Source organism: Acanthochromis polyacanthus, chromosome 7 (genome assembly GCF_021347895.1).
Source record: "Acanthochromis polyacanthus isolate Apoly-LR-REF ecotype Palm Island chromosome 7, KAUST_Apoly_ChrSc, whole genome shotgun sequence".
Classification (NCBI taxonomy): domain Eukaryota; kingdom Metazoa; phylum Chordata; class Actinopteri; family Pomacentridae; genus Acanthochromis; species Acanthochromis polyacanthus.
Window position 1 is genome coordinate 16361590 of NC_067119.1, and position 22186 is coordinate 16383775.

General features: G+C 39.5%; 1 protein-coding gene across 3 annotated transcripts in view; it reads left to right on the forward strand.

Annotated features, from left to right (window-relative positions):
- The window catches only part of pde4d (phosphodiesterase 4D, cAMP-specific), a 175946-nt gene that overhangs the window by 61079 nt on the left and 92681 nt on the right, over positions 1 to 22186 (forward strand). Inside the window, exon 1 of one of the 3 annotated variants that reach the window (XM_051950511.1) lies at positions 14162 to 15246. The exons of the other annotated variants lie outside the window; for them this stretch is intronic. Within the exon in view, the coding sequence (XP_051806471.1) occupies positions 14984 to 15246 (263 nt within the window). The 5' untranslated portion in view covers positions 14162 to 14983. Of the gene's footprint in view, positions 1 to 14161; positions 15247 to 22186 lie in introns of those variants that run through there. 3 annotated transcript variants of the gene reach the window in all.

The window sequence follows — 22186 nt, forward strand, 5'->3', positions numbered from 1 at the left end:
TGTGTGAAAGAATAATCTGTTTGCTTTAGATTCAAAATTTTCTCTCTGTAACTACATTGGAAAAGTAAGAGCACAAAGAAGCCAATGGTTGAACTAAGCCTACATCAAACTAGGATGAACACATTTTCTGTGCCCCCCCCCCAATAGTAAAATTAGCTTAGTAAAATTAAAATGAGCAAAATAAGGTTGCCTTTCCTTATCCAAGTACAATTTTAATTAATATGAATTCTTACATTAGAAATATTTACATTTTAAAGAAACATGAGCCACACTGCAAAAACTGAAAATCTTACCAAGTTTATTTGTCTTGTTTTTAGTCAAAATGTCTCATCCCACTTGATTTAAGATAAAATCACTTAACAAGTGACTTTTTCAGCACGATGGAAGGACTTGTTTTAACCCCCGTGTCATCCTGCGGGTCAAAATTGACCCGTTTTAAAGTTAGAAAATGTGGAAAATATTTATTTTCACAGTGAAACTTCTGATGTCCACATTTTTGGGAAATCGCTGAAAATTTTTTGGTGGAAAAAAAGAAATGTTAAAAATGTTTAAGAACATTCACAATAAAAATCAACCAAAATCCAGCCAATTTTGCTGGATTTTAGTTGATTTTTTTTATTTTTTTGGTGAATGTTCTGAAGAGAATATCAGAAGTTTTACTGATATATATGTAATCACTTTAGATATTATTAGGATTTTTTGGAAGATTTTTTACTCAATTTTTGAAAATATTTACAAGAATTTTCTTGCCAGATTTGGAGGATTTTTTAAAATAGAACTTTTAAGGGAAACTTTTAATTAATTATTGGAATTTTCTTCCTGAAGGTTTTGCAAATTTTCATAAATTTGGGGAGGTTTTTTTTTTTTTTGCTGATTTTCAGTGGGTTTTTTTTCAGACAAGGAAACAATATTTTTTGGTACCTGTAAATGAAGACAACAAGAGGTTTAATACATCTCAAATTAGGAGGCTACATTAAAGCAAAAATCTTTTTTTTTTTTTTTAGCTTATTTTAAGACACCTAAGCTCGACAATCCTGGTAAAATATAGCTTAACATAAATTTCCCAGCTAATTTTAAGATCTCCATATTCTAAATATCATATCTTATTTCAAGAAATCATTCCAAGCCATTTTTCACTTGTTCTATTGGCAGATTTTTTTTCACTTATTTCAAGGTAAAGTTCCTTGAAATAAGTTTGTTTTTCTTGTTTTGAGAGGGCCATTTTTTCCAGTGCATTTCATTTTACATTAGTGCACAGAACTGTAAAGGTAATTAATTTTTCGAGAAGTCTCCGCCCAGCACCTCTTTTTAAAAAATAATTCCTTCCTCGCTCCATTTTGCCTTCCAATTATTGCTTCCTGCAACATGATAATTGGTTAAAATGCCTCATTTTCTTTGGTGGTGTTCCTTTTTACAAGGTGGCATTCATTTTCCATTATTTTGCTCTTATCAACTAATCAGAATACATTTGCTTTTACTGTGAAAGCACAACATTGAAACAACCCATTTTTTTAAAAAGGAAAACAGCAAATCTATGCCTCTGCTGCTGTTGTTTGGGAATAATATTACATTTGTGACTTTGCTTGTGCCTTTGTCTCTTGAAAATGTCAGCAGAGTTTAGAGTGTTCTCCATTAGCTTAGACAGAGGAGTTTAATGAAAATTCTTATTTTAATTCAGCTGGCAGTGTGAACAGACTTTGAAAATGGTACTTGTTGGTTGGTTTCTTGCCTGTTTGAACAAATTTCTATCATTAGCTTTGAAAGATTTGACGTTTTTGCAGTTGCTTTTAATTGGGATTAGGATCAACGGATAAAAATTAATTACATTTTTAAATCAAGTCATTAAGGTAATCCTCCTTGTCTTACACTAGTCATTTGTTTAAACTCCTAACAGAAGTGTTTTCTCGGGGCTCCAGACTAACTTTCACTCATTAGTAGCACTGGTGATCCCTACTGAAAATTATGGGAGTGCTGACACAAGTTTCAGAAGCACCACTTAAATAGATCTATAATGGAAGACATTTAAAGATAAAGTTCCATCTTGACTATAAAAGCTTCAATAATTAATAGCCACTTTACAGAAAAAATATGTTTGCTGTTTTATTTCAAAGTACAACGTCACAGAGTGAAGTAGTATTTACATTGGTAGTTGCTAGAGGTACGGACCCGTAGCCTGTGGACTACGGATACGGCACTTTCCATTTGCCAATCAGATACGCGAGATCTGGTCATGTGACTCCCGGTAGACGCTGGAGGTACGGACCTGTAGCATCGGTACTACAGGTACGGACCCTAAACCTAACCATAACACTAACCCTAACCTTAACCTTTGCTTACTTTCAACAGTTTGCAGTGGTTAGCAGCTTCTTGACTCGCGAGACTCACGTACGGGTCCGTATCTGTCTGGCAAATGGAAAGTGCCGTATCCGTAGGCCACAGGCTACGGGTACGGGTCCGTATCTGTAGACACTACCATTTACATTAGAGGCGCTTCAGTTATGTCAGCTCATATGTCCCACGAAAGATCATGCTTCATGCTGTTGTTGTGCTTTTGAAGGAATTCATATTTAAAATCTGCATTTGGGATGTACCCGATGCGTTAATTTCTTTACAGTATTTGAGCCAGGTAAACTTGGTGAACCATTCTTATCAGAAAGAGTAGGCCTGCCATTCTCAACACAACATTATGTGGATTCCTCGTCTGAATTGTCTTCATCTGAAATTTGCCTCTGCATGACCTTCATATTGTTTCATTTGCGCCAAAGGGTCAAGTGAGAGCAAGCTCACTTAGGGAATGGACACAGGTGGATGACATTGTGTTAAGAATTGTTCTCATTGCGCATTGCTATAATAACAAATGCCTCGTCTTAGCTTTCCACGTTATTAGCTCTCTATCTCACTCACGCATACAAAGCAGTTCTTGCTCCTTCCTAGTGTTTCACAGGATACACGGTGATAATGTAAAATCAAACCGCAAGAAGAAAAATCTGGTGCATATTTGCACGTCGCAATGATGAATATATTATGTCATATCATAGTCAGAATTGGAAAAGCACTGATATTACTGTTAACAATAATAATGGCTCTGTCTACATTGAATTCATTCATTGATGTTATTTAGTCTTTCATTTGCGCAGCTTCCTCTGTGCAAAGTCTGATGAATTCTGATGTCGCTTGAGGCTAGCCTTAGGCTTGCGTCTCAAAGCTTCATCCGCCATCGTTTGCACATACCACCTGAATTCCTGATCGTACTGTCAGCAGTTGAATTGCATCATGGGTAATGCCGGTGTTAGGCTTTGTCAAAGAAGGAGAATGCATGGAATACAACTGTGATCATGATGAGTCTGATGGTGCTACAGGAGTGCAAAGATAAACCAGTGGAATACTCATTTATTGTCTGGATTTACAGCCATAACTTCAAAAAGTTAGATTTTTTTAAAATTCTGCTAAGCATTTCTCACCCAGGTGTTATTTTGATTAGCATTAATTTTCTCATTAATAATTCATTTTCAATTTTGAGGAGTAATTCCCCTCTCATCATGCATCAGTAGCTGCTCCGTACACCAGTCTGCAATTCCCAGCATCATCACCATTTTATCCCTCCTGTATGAGAGCCACATTATAGTCCACGCTTCCCTCCTCATTGTGAGCATAGTAATTTCTTTGTTTGTGCTGACCTAAATACTTCTTCTTCTTCTTCTGTGTCTGTGTGCAGAATGAATGTGTGAAGTGTAGCCTGTGTGCCGTGAGCCAGTGAGATGTAAAACAAGCAATCCTCATATATCTCTTACAGGGGTATTTATTGGTGTGTTCCCCCAGCATAGACCCACTTAGCTAAATGATACAAAATGATTTTAAGCTTTGGAGCACCTTGTTGAGCACAGCTATTCCTTCCTAATAGATCCTAATAATAAAGCTATATTTTCTGGTTATCAACACACATACTGACCTGTGAATACATATTCTCAGATGTAAACCACACACAGACACCCAGGATGCTTCCTGGGACCACCATATTTACAACCATGGGCTATTTCTGGAGTCGCCCTGATCTTTGTATCCTCCTTCCCCCCTCAACCCTTCTCAGCCTCTGGTCATTTGTATTCATCCACTTTCGTTTACTGTCACCCTGCGTCAGTTACAGCCTTCTCTGAGCTCCTCTCTCGCTTGGCAAGCTGTTCTGCTAGTTTTCCTCCCTCACTCTCCTCAGTCCCTCAGTTCTGCCTCCCCCCTGCCTATTTCCCGCTCATCATGGCAGGCTGCATGCATGCCAGAGTATGGCTAAATAAATAACAACTATTGCCATGCTCCAAAATAAGCACAACTGAACATAAGACATGCACACAAAGGTTACCATTCAGTGTCATGCACACTCACATGCACACATTTAATCAAACGTTCCAGCAGAGTAATATAATGGATCCTGGCCAGGGTCTATATTACTTCTTTCCTTGGCAGCAAACCCAGTAATAACCGATTACTCCCTGAAGTTGAAGCTTTCTGGGTCATTATTCAGTCTTGACATTGACTCATAATGCCTTAAGAATTGCAGCACCGATAAGGACACTTTCAGTTTAATTGAAAGCGCAATAGATACTTTTTTCAACCTTTTGTTTTTGTTCCATTATTTTTTCTTTTTTCAGGTTCTGTTTGTCACAGTTCAGTTTTAGAACCCAAAGTGCAGACACTCAGTACAGGCAACAACAGGTCAGATTTAACAAATGTCCTTTATTAATCAACAACTCAACCAAACAGAACTGGCAACGGAAATGTAGCAAACCAAAGCCCAGTCAAAAAACTAAGAATTTTACTAAAACCAAAATCTAGGCCGTAACAGATTAGCCAAGGGGGAACTAAAACTACAAATACAAACTGGTCTCACTAAGGTCCAAAAAACGGCCGACTAACCAAACATAAGAGACAGAAGGACCCAGAGAGAGGAGTGGAAGAAAGGGCGAGGGACGGATCGAGGAGCGAGAGACGGAGACGGCACAGAGGGGGAGAGAGAGAGAAACACACAGAAAGGACGGCCACCCAGGAACCCTGACACTATTATTAGTAAGTTCTTGTGACACTGCTGGATATCAGATATTTAAAATATCGTTCATTTGATTAGAATACATCAAAGTACCTGATTTCACATTAAAAAAATATCCCATTACTTATTTGGTGCTTGCAGGCAGAGGGAAACTAATTACAAATCTGACGCTCAGATCTGCACGTCTCAAACTGAAACACTGCATGTCCATTATTTACAGATTGTGGAAAGGACAGAATAACATAGTTGTGCTGAAACCATCCTGTTGGTTGTAGATCACCTTAATGTGTGTCTGCCAGTGTGTGTGTGCGTACTGTGTATGCTTTTAGGTCAGGAGGAGAAGGGTGTGACCTTTTAGCATCAGTGGGAGTGAGGGAATTAGACCACAGTCCCTGTCAGGGTCACACTGACAGCTTGGCGAGCCAACTAACTGTCCATGAGGTATTCTCACCATGCATGAGAGACCAGCTGCACAGGACAGCAGGAGGATGTACTTGGATGATGCAGAGAGGAGGCATAGCAGGTGGAAATATGAAGATTGAAACAAATAGGAGAGGCAGGTTGAAGAATCTGTGCTTTACTCAAGGACTCCGAGACAGAGATAGATAATGCAGCAGCACTCTGACAGTTTTAGACTGAAGAGAAATTCATATCCCACAAATGCATGAATGAAAATAGGGAAAGATCAGTTCATTTGAGAGAGTTATATTCTTTCTCTGAATTATTATTCAAATGTGTTTTTTTTCTAGGGTTTTGTTTTCATGATATACTCCCATGAATATTTTCTTTTACTTCCTTCACTATTCATGTCTTTCTTGTGAGACAGCGTTGGGCTTTTGTGAGGTACACTGGAGTGGAGGAGAGATGCAGAGCCATAGTTTGCTTGAGGACTGCTGTCACGTCGTATATCATTTTTTTGCATCAAACTGTGCTTTGTAAAATGCAGCAGGGGCGTTGGAAGCTCACACTAGCTACAGTGCGTTTCCCCCTTTCTTTATTTCTTCAGAATGTACACTTTTGCATTCACAAGGTTGACTGCTTTCACCGCAGGCTGTGAGTCATCTACAGCTACGGCTCCTTAAATGTTAAAACTATAAAGAAAAATGTCACAGCCCAGGAAGGAGAAAACGGCAGCGCTGTTTGGTCGTGCTGCTGATGCCGAGATTTTCAGGAAATTACAGCAGTTACCATCTTATAAAAAAGCTGGACAACAACACATAACATGAATATGATCAAAGACTGAAAGATGGTTAAAGTGCACTGCTGGCCCCAGTTCACAATATACTAACTTACCTCTTCATGGTTTATGTCAGACATGGTTGGCATCTTTCAAGCTTTCTGTTTACAAGAAAGCATTTATAAACAAATGCTGCCATCTGTTGGTCAAATATACTGTCTTTACTCTGCGCTTGATATCAGATTTTCCCCAGCTTCTCATGTATGTTTCTGGAAGATGGAGCATACTGAGGATTGCTGCAGCATTTGGTCCTTTTAGGTACTACATTTTATACTCGACTTTTATGACAAAGATATAGACAAACCAGTAGAACTATAATTATGGATTGTGAATCTGTACTAAATTATCTGCGGATATCTAAATTGGAATTTGTTTTTGTACATCATATTTGAGAAGATGTTGTGTGTTGAGGAAAATATTGAGACTCCCAATGAATATTAAAATTAATTTTCAGATTTGCTAATAACTAGTGATTGACTCGTTTGTTTTTTCAGCACCAATATGGATGCCGATTAATACGTTTGCTTTAAAAAGGAAAATCTTCAGAATAACATTTAGGTAAAACTCCAACACAAGACATGATCAAGTTTTGTTTGATTGTTTATGTTTCTCATATCATTTAATTAAAAGAGAATTTTTCAGCAGTTATTCGTCAGTACTGAAAGACTGCTAGTGGAAATGTGTAACCAATCAGATGGAAATGTGGGCGGAGCATTGCTCACAAAAACAGAATGGTGACAACAGATAGAGGGAGGTGGCAGCGTCAGCGCCAAAGTGGCCATTTTTTTCTGACAGATATTTAAAAAGTATGGAATATTGGCTCTGATAATAAGCCAGGCTGATAATGTGTTGCCCACTTCTGACAAAATCCATCACCATTCTCTGTCACTTTGTTGGGAAGGTGACAAAGAAGTGTGCAGGGATTTTGTCATAATAGTTGCCTTAATTCATGAGGCATCATGATTTGCATTTGTGATTTTTATGGATGGCAATCTGAACATCAGAGTTAATTCAGTTTTGTTATTTTAACACCATATTTCTCTTTACTTTTTGAAAATGTGTGGTCAGCAAATCACTTGTAATTTTTCTGTCCAGATGTTCATGTGATCTGGTGGTGGCAACTTAAGGATAAATGCTGCTCAGTGTCATTAGTAACTTGGAGTAAGAAGATACACTGAATATCATAAATGTAAAAGAATAACAGTATGAAACCATGAAAGAAGAGATAAACTGCTGCTTCTAAACACAGTGTCTCTGCCTGTTTCCTAGATTAGTTAGTGGTGAAACATGTCCACTGGAGGGAGTCAGAGCTGCACTGAGTTTTAGAATGTACTGTGTCTATTAGCAGCATTGTAGTTTGAAATGATTATTTCATGATTCAGGTCCTCTTTTTTATGTATTGTTTTTAATTTTTACCTATGTGGCACTTGGCTTATCACACTTTATACTGTTTCAATAGTATTTCAGCTCTGAGTCTTCACCAATCACATGCCTGCTAGACTGTCAAATTTATGTAAGCGGTAGCTATAGCAACAGGTATATGTCATAAATCTTAGTCACTGTAGACATCTTTAGACATACTATGAAAGAGAGTGCACTGATTTGATAGTCAAGTGTCGGGCAGAGAACACTTTGCCTGTACCGAGCTAGACTGCAGACTGTGCTGCGTGAGCTGACGGCATGCTGTGTGCTGCCAAAAGAAAGGCATCCAATCTGTCAAGATGAAACAATATTTTGCAAGGCACTTGTGGGCAGTGAGCTCACATTCACACACAGAATCGATGGATCAATGTATTTGAGTGGACAGTGCGCTGCTCGTTTTTCACGCAGGGTTTTGTTTTGTACAGGGAAGGGAAAGGGAAGCATTTAGGCAAAACTGACTACATTGAAATTTATATGAAGATGAATTCAAGCAAAACTGCATACAACATATTCTAATATTCAGTTTCCTTCTGTGTATAGTGATGTTGGAAGATGGAGTATCTGCTCGGGGTTGAGCAATTTATTGATTTCAATCAAAATTGTATTTTGATATGATGGAATTAAGCTGCTATTCAGGATGTCCAAAGTGGGGCTAATAAATAATGAGACCAATGCTGTGATTCAATTTTGTTAACTTGAACAGACTGAAACATTCAGGGGTTGTTAGTTCTTGCCCAATGATCAATGATCATTATGGAGGCCAAGTGTACATGCTGTTCTTCAACTCCTTATTTATTAGCCACAGCTTTTGCATTTTGAGCACGTCTGACTCAGGGTTTGAACTGTCATGTCGGTGGTTGGACAAATTCCTGTCATCCTCATGTGACAGTCATGTTTATATAAAAATCACATTTTCATATTTTCCCCAAATAGTTTGGTATCGGTCATACACCTTTTATCTTGAATAATATAGAATGTACAAAGCTTCAGACGACATCATTGCTGAAACAAGATGTATGTAACACCTAATGCTACATTTTTTTTGTTTAGACTGCGTTCGTATTTACAGCTTTATGGTATGTTTTAGTCAAGTTTCTTTACTGCTAGACTGCATTACACTGCATTGGGTATCTTTAGAGGGATGTTGGATGGACTATTGGATTACATTTCACTGTTAGATGTTCACACCTTTCCATTGGCATGGTTTTTGATTCCACTGATAGACATGTACGCTCCAACAAACACACAGTGACTGTACCTTCTCTTGGCATTTTTGTGTGAACAGAAGTAGTCACCTGTGTGTTGAAGTAACACCTTGTTCTCATTTGCGTTCTCAATACCTGACAGTATTGTGTGCTGGTGTGCCTGTTTCTGCTGTAGTATTTATATGTTGTAGATGTATTTGAGTGCCTGAGTGTACTTCACATTTGTCCTGCAGATTGACTTCCCCTTTCTTGCTTTTGTTCCTTCAGCCTTTAGTTCTTGTCAAATCCATGTTGCCCCTGGTAACTAGGGGAAATGCACATAGACATCATGCACAGCAACGGGAAATGTTTTTTTTTCCTTTAAAAAAACATTTGCAAAGCATAGGTTAAAAAGGGTTGGACCAACAGACTGCAGAAGAGAGGAAAGAATAAAGATGTTTGGACAGCGGATGGGAAAGAATGGCAGCAATGATGCGAGTTCATCATGTGAGAGAAAAAAAATAAAACATTTCCTCAAAGAGTGGCATTCATTTCCTTTGTTGTAAGGTGATGATAAACTGCGAGCTGTCAAATGAAGGCCAACACCTCTCCACTGTCATCATGGCTGAAGGTGTATGCCACAGCTCGTCCTTCACTGGGAGTTACTGTGATGATGTTGGCAGGCCACAAGTGTCAATGACTACAGCTTCAAAAATGTCACATTTTATACAATTAAGTGTTAACCAGATGGAGTTTTAGGTCTCATTAATTGTTGCTTTAGTAAATAGCCCTCACCTTATGGTATGATCTGTTATTGTGGCAACTTACCTGATTTACGTATATTATGCTGTGTACAAGACACTTAAATCAAGTGAGAGTATTATGCTATGTATGCTGCATTTAACTATATTTAATTCAACTGTGTATCTATTTTAAAAATCTATTTTGTATTGTAGTATGTTATAGATTGTACCACTTGTAGCATATACTACACTACAACATTGAGTACACATCTGCAAAATTAGTCAAATGTGAAATAATTTAAAATTGTGTGACCTTTCAATATTTATATTATTTTCAAGCTGACAAGTAGACTATATCCTCTCAACAATCAAAAAGAAATACTTTTGAAAGACAGTATTAGAACACAGGCCCCAAACTAGAAACTCAATTCCACAAAAATGAACACTCTCAAGGTGCAAGTTACAAATCCAAAAGTCACTAACACAAAATTAGATACAGTTGTAGTTTTTAATTAGTCTGATTGTATAAACAGTGAGAAAATAATTTGTGAAGACTATCGTCTTCTGAATTTCAGACTTCATGTATTTACATGTCTGCATCGTGGCTTCACATGGAAACCTGATTGTTTGACTTTACAAAAATGAGAAAGGACACAGAAAGATTAATGAACGCAAAAAATATCTCCAGATACAATGGCAGTAGTAATAAGTGGCTTATAGAGTGAGCTGTAGTACCAGTAATTAGAGCTACAGTGGCTACACTCCTAAGACAGTGCGATACTTTCACATTCTACTTCTAAAAACCAGATGGCCAAGTGCCTCAGACTTGTCACAGTGGGTGCCGGTGGAAGTTTTGAAGTGGAGTTTTTGACAGTTTGTGAATATCTGACAGCTCAGACAGTGTTAACAGTTCTGCAGCTCTATCAACAGTGTCGATGGAAAAATAACCTTCCTTGCCTTTGGCACAGAACAGCAAAATTAAACTTTGCTTCTTTTTTTGTAAAGAACATGAAAAGCAACCTGATGAATATTGAAAGAAAATTCCTTGATCAGATGAAACCAAAATGAATTTGCTCTGTGCAGCTGGGGTCCAGCACATTTGGTGTTAACCTCACCAGGGCTGAAATCTGGCTAGTGAATGCATAGTCCTGACAGTGAAACACTGAGGTGGCAGTGTGATGGTATTTATCGAAATGAGTGCAATAGGTGTTAGGGAAATGACATTTATGGTACTATGAATGCCTTACAAGAATACCCCCAGTCTTCAGAAACTGGGCAAAACAGTGTGATAATCATCCTAAAACCACTACCAACGTCACATAAATTTTCTAAAGAAGAAAAAAAAAAAGAAAACTGTAACTTGGTCAAGTGTCATCTGACTTGAGTCCAGCAGAACATCTTTGGTAGACACATAACCCCTCCAGCTACTAGCAGCTGAACAACTAGTCTTTGAAGACAGACATTTGGCGTCCTCAATGCTGAGGAGAATTGAGTCTGTCATTAAAATTATAGCTGAACATATGAGGTATTGAGAAAAAAAGAAGAGATTTGAATCTCAGTAGTGAAAGATATACTGACTTTTGTTGCAGTGGGTTTCCACTATGAGATCTGTATTTTACATAAATTTCTAAATCTGAACTGTAATTTTTTAGTTTTGCACAATACCAAGTACGCTACCATTGTACTTAAAAGTGGTGCAGTTATTGAGAGGTAATAGAATTTTGAATCATTGACATTTAAGTGACATTGCCCAAGGATGTATTCACATCTGATGTATGCTGCATTTCTTTTTTTGGATGCCAAAATTGTTAAGAGAAGGGACTGCTGGTTAAAAAAAGTTAAAAGAACTTCTAGGGTAAATTCGAAGTTATTTTAGTCTTTATTAATTACGTTGCCTGTTCAAAAATGAATATGTTGAAATAAATGTAAACAAGGATGCATTCCTGATGATATTTATTGGAATCCACAGCCCATCAGAGGCACCACTCTTGAGAATACTACTCTTTTGCAGTTTCTTGCATTGCACCATCAGTCAGAACGGTTACATCAGTGTTTGACCATAATGTAATGTTGGTCTTTTCCACCTACACAAGGTCAAAGATTTCGCCTTTCAAATCTATAATAGTGTCACAGTTACCTTAATGTCTTTTAACATTCCCTGAGCTTCATTGTGGTAAATGTTATGTTTTAGACTATTAAACAGTGACTTAAATGGACTGAAAGTAAATGCCCGCTGAAACTAAATGGATTTAAGGTTTGTAGATTGCATCCAATACAGCCCGCAATAAAGCAGTAAATAAGTGTTTGCTGTCAAACTTTTTGCTCCAATTGACACTGTGACAACTGGAAAAACATTTGATTTCTGGAATTTTGCTGTCATTAGGAAGTTGCCAATGTGACATTTTGGGTCATTTGCTGCCACGTTTTTGAAAAGGTGCTGCCATGGTATTGGTAAAATATTAAACAGGTATTAGGTGGTCGATAGTGTGTTGCTTATGTGGTTGTTAGGAGGTTGTAATGTTGTGAGGAGCCATTCCAGGTGGTCTCTGCTTGCTGATTGGTTTTAGGACATTCTAAGTGGTTGCTAGAGTGTTACTAGGTGATTTCAGAGTTATGCCACATGGTCACATGATTTTACTGAAATACAAAAGGGGGGAGCTACTGAGGTGGTTAGTGACTGTTCTTTATGTGGTATGTTCAGAATGATGTGACTGAATATTTTGACATAGTTTTTAGAATAATAAAGGAAGAAATTATTATAATTGCATTTTCTGTTGAAAACTAAACAAATACTCAACTCAAAGTACATGTATGTGCATATACTTCTCCAAATTAACACTCAGTCATCTCTCAAGTCAAAGCAAAGTTTTACTTGCGCAAGGAATCAACCTGCACAGAACACAGTCTGAGCAAGTGGCAGACAAAGAAGAGAGAGCATAGCTTTTATACATGCACAAAGGAATGAGCTACACATCTTGGTATGGTTATCTCGAGGCTTTGGTTCCTTTTTACAACACTTCATGAAAAATTACTGAGCACAACTTCATATGAGTTACACGCCACTCACTTATATAGTATTGCAATCAATAACAACATTTAATCATAAAATACAATAAGTTTCAGAACAAAAAACCATAGTATGGATATGACAACAAATAATTTCAAGACAAATTGCATGACAAATCCCTAGAGGGAGAATCATCTTGACTTTGCCAAATTCCTCATGAATATCCAGTGAAATCTCAACATCGATAAGAGGAATTGCTGTCAAATTTTGAACAGACATTTCTGATTTCTGATTGATATATTCTAATGACTTTGGTCGTCCCCTGACTTCTCAGTTTGTGTCACCACCGGCAGGTTGAAGTTTAAGTACCTGAACAGCCAAAGACATTGCTTGCATTTTTGTGGCAATATTTTACCATTCTGCACTACAAAGGTCTTAATTACTACAAAAAATTAACTACAAAAAATCTTAATTGTGAGCATCAATGCTGTTGCTAGTGTTCGAGTCAGACCACCACTGTGCCACTGCTGAAGCACATTACTGTTGTTTCTCTAAATCTCAGGAATGTTAACTGTAGCCAGAAAGAGTTCCTTTGATTATCTTTTGATCTGTATTTTCACTTCTTTGTTACTGCATGTCTGAAATGCTTACTCCATATTGAGATGTAGCTCAGTAAGTGCCCTTTACTTAGTCAAAGTATATGCTAAAGCAAAACTAATAAACCATTTAATTGTATATTTGCGCTTTGTATTGGGTTGTCTTCATAAGCAATGCAAAAAAACATGGCACCTGTGTTGTTTTAGGGTTGCTGCTGGGCTTGGTTTAAGCTACCCCTATAGCACTGTGTGGAACTTGTAGGGGCTGGATCAGTAAAATCACTAAGACATTGAGGTATCTTTTAAGGGAATCTAGTGAAAGTAGAATGACTAAAAGCTGGTTAGAAGTAGATTTGCTCTGTATTCAAGATAAGATGGTGATCGCTAGGCGGAGGAAGATAAACGCTTGGTGGTAGCATATTAGATTCAGCCGACAATGCTGACATATTTCCCAGTATGTCCGCCCTCATTTGAAAAACGAATACCGTCAAAGGGTGTGGCAGAAGATGGAGGTACGATGACGTTGGTTGCAGCTGTTTCCTAGTTTACTTGCGCATGTGCAAATGTGAGTCAAATGGAACTGCAGATTTGTGCACATGTGCAGATACAGGTATACAAATTGCATTGTTTGCTGTTGCTGGGGATATTCACTCAAGCAGAGTGTAGATTGAAGGTTGCTCACTAACTAAAGGGTGCTTTTAGTGCTGCCTGCTGCATCAAGACATGCACCCTTACAGATGCATGTGCCTCGACTTCAAGGCACACAACATTTTTCAGTGTTAAACAAGATTACTGTCTCTCCTTTCATACATCCCTGTTTTTCCTGCTCTAGTGTGTACACACATGCATGCACGCACACACACACACACACACACACACTTCCTCTCTCTCTCTCCCGCTCCCTTTCTCTCTCCCTCTCGCTCTCTGCCTCTCAAACACTCACACATGCTCACGCTCTGCTCAGCTCTGAAGGATCAGTAGCTTATAAACTGGCTGCAGTCAGTCTCTCTATGTAGAGAGAGGAAGGAAGGATAAATTGCTTCGACTGGATGGAACAGATCTTAACCAAGCCTTACTGGACTGAGTCACACTGGGCTGGAGGTTTTTATTGGTGAACCAACGCAGGTTCCCGGTTGACTTATGCCAAACAGAACTGGGCTTGAATGGACTGAATTAGTTCAGTTAAACTCTTGCTGGGCTTAGATTTGCTGGACAGTGTTGAGTGTGCCTGCAGGCCTGGGGGAGAAAGGGCTGGAATGGAATTCCCTGTTTTTACTCATTTTTTGTGCATCCCACCCTGCCTCTCTCCTTTTTTCACCCCGTCCTCATCTTCTCTCTTGCACTTTCACAGCAGACATCCAGTGTTGCAGAGCAGACAAAGGCAGCAGCCTTCAGTGCTTCTGTTCCTCTGCTGGCTCCTTTAAAGACGGAAGAGGAGGAAGGGATTTTTATTGTTTTATTTCTCCTGCTTTTGCACAGAAGGAGCTGCCAGAGTGAGAAATTACCTTTTTTTTCGCCTCTTTTCTTTTTTTTCCTTTTTTTTTTTTTTTTTTTTAACAATTCCCCTCCCAGGGGATTTTTTTGTGTGTTTTTTTTGGGATGCATCTTTTTGTACAGATTCCTAAACTCGGACTCTGACAAACAAGAAACATACATTTACTGCGTGCATTGCTTCATCTCTGATATATCTCTGCTGCCTTTACCGTTCATTTAATTGGCCGGTGGTGGTGGTTGTGGTACTGAAGCCGGGGCAGGCATGGCCCAGCAGGCAGGCATGGGGGTGACCCACCAGGACACCCTGGCAGTGCCACCCATGCCCAAACACTCTGGCCTGAATGAAGACCTGGTGAAGATCCTGCGGGAGAACCTGCTGCAGCCGGAGAGGCCACGAGGACACCGCCGCTCGCCCTCCTCCATCTCCCCCCGCCTCTCCCCCCGCAACTCGCCACGACTGCTTCGCCGCATGTTGCTCAACAACAACATCCACAAACAGAGGCGCTTCACTGTCGCACACACATGGTGAGACTTTATGTGGGCAGATGCTCTGTGTCGGTGGCTGCAGATGAGCCGTTGTGCAGGCTAATAAAGTAAATATTTGTATGGGCTAAACCGCACCCGTGGCAAACTTTCAAGGTCAGAACTGCTGTTTGTTGAACACTGTGTGTGAGGGAGGTGGCAGTGAGAAAAGCCTTTTGAGTAATTAAACTTTGTTTGCGGTTTGACGCGAATGCTTTCCTCTGGCAGAAATGGCAGGAGCGTGTGTGAGCAAATCTGCATTGTAGGTTACGTCTGTCAAATCTCCTAGGAAACCCTCTTTTCACCTTTAAATAATGAGTTTCTGTCTTGCTCCTTCCTGTCCAGCCTAATCTCTATTCCGGCGGCCCCCCTCCCCGTTACCCGTTCTTACTACCCCGATCTCTCTCTGCCCCCCACCCTCCTTCCCGCACTGCCTCTGCTTCTACCTCTGTGTGATACACGGTGATGCAATATGTGTGGAGATAACTCCAAAGCTGCCTGTCTTGTTAGGTAGTCAGGGTAGGAAGCCATCCATCACTACATTTATTCTCCCCTGCTGTGGATTTCTCTCCACACCTGCCTGCCTGCAGTTTTTGACTATTAATTAGTCCTCTATTCCTGGCTGTCTATCAGCCTCTGTTGCATTCGCCCACGCCTCATCCCTTCCCTTCGACTCATATCTGTTCTCCATTCTCTCTCTTTCTCTCCTCCCTCCCGCACCTCTCGCCTTCTCCTTGCTCATTTTTTTCTCCCCTTTAAACCAATTTAGTCCCCCCCACCATCCACCCACTTCCACCCGCTTCCCTTCCCCCACCGCCTGGCATTTTCATCTCCTCCGTTTTTTTTTTCTTTACAACTCATCTCTCTTTCTCTTCACTCTCCATTTTTTCCCCCCCTTGCCTCTCTCCCTCTTTTCTCTGTATGTCTTGTGTCCCACTTCCTCTACTCCCAGTCTCTTCCCAGAGACGTCTCCCTTCTGGCATCTGGAATCTGGGCTCACGATGTAATTCGGAAATGTACATATATTCACACATATGTATTAGAATTTTTTTGCTCTGCTCTTTCCTCTGCCTATCCTTTTATTTCACCCTTTGCTTCTGCCTCCAGGTGTGTTTTATTTCCATTTTGATGGTAGACAGTTCCTTGCAGTTTCCTTTCATATTCTTCTCTTCTCTCTTGCTTTCTCCATTTTTAATCCCCCATTTTCCTTTTGTCTTTCATCTATTATTCCTCAGTTCTTGTACATTTATCATCTCCCCTCCTTGCTTTCTTTTTTCTCTCCCTTTGCTTGTTATAACTAATGGTACACCGAGGTGTACAGTATCTCATGGCTCGTATAGCTTCTTGCTATTTTAGAGCCACTGCTTCCCGTATGTCTGTATAATTTAAATGTTATGAATTAATTATCTGTGTACCAAATTATACAGGGTGTGTGTACATTCAGATGTCGTGTGTGTGTGTGTGTGTGTGTGTGTGTGTGTGTGTGTGTGTGTGTGTGTGTGTGTGTGTGTGTGTGTGTGTGTGTGTGTGTGTGTGTGTGTGTGTGTGTGTGTGTGTGTGTGTGTGTGTGTGTGTGTGTGTGTGTGTGTGTGTGTGTGTTTTTTTAATTCCGATTATGTAATATTCGGCACTCCTACCACCGTTCTCCCATGTGCCACTTTAAACAGAAAGCTATTTCACACAGTTCCATATTAAGAAGCAGAAACACTTTGATTCTGGGGATGGATTTTCCCTCTTCTGTTTTCATGCTCAACCTTGCTGTCAGCATGATAATGGGGCAAGTTAGCTGGATTTCTAAGAAAGTGACAGTTGTTAAATGTCTGAATATGATGAACACACTGGTGCAAAAAGGCAAGTGTCACTGCTAGCATAATGATTCATTCAATGATGAGAAAGTAGACATGATATTTCAAAACAAAACATATTTTGTTATGCTTTGATGAAATGTTGCTTAGAGGATTCTGTGGCTCAAGATGTGCATGGAAGAAAGATTCTGGTCATTATTTTTTGGGAGAGCAGCTCTGAGTAGAGTCCTTTTTTAAACTGTGGGTCACAAAACAGCTGTGGACTGACTTGTTACTTCACAGGCAACGCTTGTCATTAGAATAATTCCATTGTCGGTTTGTGTCTTATCAAGAGATTTGTTGTTGAAAATCTGAATCCACAATACTGCAACCTTAAGCTTTCAATGTCTCTTTAAAATGTCAGTGGTAATTTTTTTAAAATCTCATCACTCATTCTGGCGTTTATCCTTGGCTACAACACTTGAAAACACTTTTCTGGTTTCCGCCGCCAACATAATTGACAGTCAGTGTTTTAAATGCAGTTTCAACATCAACTGATCCTGCTAGAGAAAACATCTATGTACCGTAGATGGAGAGAATAATGTGTGAATCCGGATGTAAAATGTGAATTTCGTTAAACACAGGGCTTTGGATTGTGAGATTTGAGGTGACAGGAGAGCAAGAGTAGGAAAAGACGGGAACAAGAAAAAAGAATGACCGCTTAATCACTAGGTGCCTCATTGGTCATGTACCTGTGTTGTTTCTTGACATTTAAAAAAAAGTGCCAGACAGAATACCAGACAGAGATAAAGAGTGTGTGGGAGGTTAGGGAAAAGAAATGCCGTTTGTGTGTTCATGTGTGAGCCAGGGAACGGGAGAGAAACAATTTGTTTGTGAGAGAGAGACACGATGAAATGGCTGTGAGCAGTCCGAAGGTTGACAACTGCAGTGTAATTTACTCCAATCACCTCCTCATTGTTTTACAGCTGCAGGGAATCACAGGGCCGCTCTGGTGTAAATCTGGTGACATACGCAGTCCTCAGTGGCTCCACTCCACACTTCATTAGCAAGACAATCCTTCTCCATGGACCGATTGGTCTGATGTACAGTGTCACTGGTCTTATGGGCCCAACGCTGAAAACCATTCTCAAATTGTTTTACAATCCCTTTGAGAACATTTTGGAGAATGCCTCTCGATCGCTGATTGGCCTCGCTGTTTTGAATGAACGTGGTTGGTTGTAATTATTTACAAAGACTCGGGGAAGGTATTCTTGGGGAACAAGGAACAAATTATTATTGAATACACTAATTTGTTCCTTGCAAAATGGTTTGGCCTCATTATGGTGATATCCTAACACCAAAAACTGTTGAAAGCTTAGATGATGGTATAATAGAATTTTGAAGGCAGTAAATATTTGAGCTGGGTTTAATTTGGCTGAGAGGGTTTTAAGTAGATGTGGTAGTTCTTATTCAATTGTTGCCGGTATTATTCCGGCAGAGATACCTCCAACAGCAGCAGAAGCATTAATGTGGCTTTACTTACGGAATTAGGTGGTATCTGCAAAACTGGGTGTGCTGACAACAGACTTAGGAATCAGTACTGAGTTTGTGCCTCTCTGGAAAGGGATATATTCACACCTTAAATTGTTTTGAACAATTACTCAGGCACATAAACATTATTTTATAGCCGCTAGAGTTGGTGTTAGTGATAGCTACAAGGGCACAGCAGTTGCTAATAATTTCTTTATATTAAATGCATGCACGAGTGTATTCTATGGGCATAACAGCTGACTGCCTTTGAGATATACTGGCACGCTGATTACCAAACTAAAACACCCTCTTTATTAAGTGTACAAGTGTGGTCTTGTGATACAGGAGTACGACAGGAGGTTAATTGCTTTCAAGAGTCATGTGTGCTTCATAATCACACGGTGCTGACAGACCCCGAGATAGCTGTTATTGAATAATGCCGCTGCATGTGCACATATGAGAAGGCAAGGTAGAAACTGCTCGCTCGCAAAGTTGAACATTGATTGCTCTCTCAGCTCTACAATGGCGCAGCACACACAAAGCGAGGGCTGAATGCTGTACTCTTACCTTCAAGTGACAGACAGACCAACGCTCACGACTCCGCTTTTGTATTCTCTCCACCAGAATAACTCTGCCGATATCCTGTTTTCAACTTTCCTCCTCACTGACCCTGAGGTATTTTTAATGCTGTTGCACAACGGCGTCTGATGCTGCATTGCAACAGTGCAAGTGTCTCTTTATGTAAGAGTAGAGGGGTGTTTCAGCGAGGAGGGGGAAACAGGTGGCTCTGACTGGTGTGGTGCAGATGCCAGTGCTTTTCTGGCTGAGTGGTCCAACTGGGGAGCTTCGGTAGGGATGGCTGGAGGGAGGGTTGGGCAGAGATGAGTGATGGATTGATGGGTCGCTGGATAAATGATGGATGAGTGATGGGTGGGATGGAGGGGAGGAGGTAGGGCAGAAGAGAGGGAGAGTGTGGGAGTAGAGGGCCTCAAGCTAAACACAGTGCTGCTAATCCAGGCAGAGCATGACTCTCTTAACTTCTCACTTGGTTATATCATCTCGCTTTGTGTGTTTTTCTTGCTTTTGCTCTTTTTTCTCTACTTTTTCTTTTGAATGCAGCTGCTAAGCTTTTCTGCAGTAATTGCGAGTGAAGGTCTCACATTTGTTTCACGCCTTGCATCTTAATAGTGCTATGACTCACGGTTGGGCATGCTTGGAGTCTCTGAAAAGCATGCATTTATGAAAAACGCCAACTCCAGGAAGCCATCGCTCCTGGCCAACAACTTTCTTTTCTATTTGTGTTGATTAAATAAACAAGATAATGTATGAATTGACAAATTTTAAAAATTCTGGTTAGTAGATATTCTTATTATCAAACAGAACCAGGCTAGCTTCCCCCCCGAGCTTCCAATCCTTATGCTGATCCACCTATATAGCCGCAGTAGCCTATATTTTCTATGCAAGAACGTAGGTGCATGGCATACTTATTTCCCAAAGCATTTTTTTTACATTGTTAAAGGTGTATGAGCAAGACTTGATGTATTTGATTTATCATCTGTATTAGCACTGGAAAGATTTGTTGATCAGTTTATTGCTTGAGCAAGAGAAAATCAAATCAAACCAAGCTGTTTATACTGTAGTATTCATTTAGTTGTTGTGTTGCTTTTCTTCACCGTACATGAAAATATTCTATATATGATAATATCTACAATATGTCACCATGATCTCTGGGTAGTTTTTGCTATAGCAAGTGTTTTTTTTTTTTAGACAGAGTAATTTTTTGATTAATTATTGATAAAAAAAAGGAAAAAACAAGTTGCAGGCTTCACAAGTGTGATGTTTCCTCACATTGGTTTTGAAATATTGAAGAGTACAAATGTTTTTCGGGTAGACAAATTTGTAGCACAGTCCTGTAGCAAAAATGCCCTTCAGCAAACTCTGAACCTAAATTGGCCCAGAGGTTCAAATACAAGATTTCCTGTCAACATTTCTGTTAATACAAATTAAGACTAAGGTGGTTCAGATGATTGGATTTCACTCTGACTATGAGAAATACTTCTCTGTTTTGTCTGTACCTTGAAGTGAAGATGATTCGTCCATCAGTTTGTTTACCTGTTACAAGTGAAGCCTCTTACTGCCTCCTCAAAGAATGTCCACAGTGAGTTTTCCACCACTGCTGAGTGTTTATTCCAGGTGAAGTGCATCTCTGTGTATTTCTGTATCATTTCTATTAATAGTCGGTGCCATTTTGTGTCTTGTTCTTTTCTATTCAGTTCATAGTTCATGCAATCCTAACATTTTTTCATATTAAGAAAGTAGTTTTGTTTTGGTGATTATCTTCTGTTCATTTGTGGTGGCATTAGATTGCAGCTGTCATCCTGCTGTGCAATAAGGAGGATTCTCCACGTTTTATCAGCCCAAATACTGCTCTCCACCCAGGAGAATGAAGTGACTGTGATTTGCATACATATGAGCATTTGAGCAGTGCTGCTGCAGCTACTGTGCTAAAAGTGCTGGCTGCGTGATGTATCGACAGAGTACGGGCTTTTCATTTGCAAAGACAGGCAGACTATGATTAATTGATGGCATGCACGCACTAATGCATACATACACATAAATATACACTAATAAATACATAGACACTCGTGTCATTCTCTCACTATTAGAGATTAGACAAGACCCTGGTTATATGACTCAGCTTTGACTTTGTATTCTGTGGTAGTGGCCGAGCCAGTGTTGGAATAAGAAAACTAACATTATATAACTATGTGACAGAGAGACTGTGAAAAAGAGAAGGATGAGTGAGGCAGAGAGGACTGGAAGAAGTGTTTTTTTCACATTTTATATACTGCAAGTGTATTTCATATCTCGCCAATGGAAATATTTCACTCATGAAGAGGAAGAAGCCCTCTGGAATTACTGCTGTAATCCAATCCTCCCATTTAATACGGAGTTATAGAACATAACTGGATTATTTTGGAAGTGATTAATACATCAGTAGCACATTATAAATTGGACTCCTGAGGCTCTGTAGTATCATGTAGTGGAGTCTGGTGGTCACTGTGACCTGGAATGACTTTAGAATGGCCATTTATTAACCTAAGAAATGCTTACAAATGACAATAGTTCTTTCACAAATACAGTTCTATCTAGAAGTGCTGACTTCACAGACGCCATTTGAGGCTGAAAAAGCTTATTACAGATGCTTTCTTACTTCTTTTTTTTTTTAATCATCCAAGTCAGCATTTTTTGGTAACACTGAACCTGCACAACAAGTTCTGGTTGCCTATTGTAGAAGCCAGACATTTATTATTGTTATATATCAATGGACACAAGACTATAATGCAGTAAATCAAAAATTGAAAGATGTTGAATCTGGAATTTAAATGTATTGTTTTTTTTACACGTGCAGTAGCCATAACTTTAGGATTGACTTGAGGAAGACTTTCATACACATTCACCACATGAGCCCCCTACATGACCGGATTTGTCCACATGTTTTGGCAGATAATGTATGTACTCTGAATGCTGAATGAGCTGTCAAACAGGATGAGAAATAGTCACAAAACACTCTGGGCACTCTGTGGCTTGGAAAGCGATGTAAGTGGATGTTTCCAAATTTGTTCATC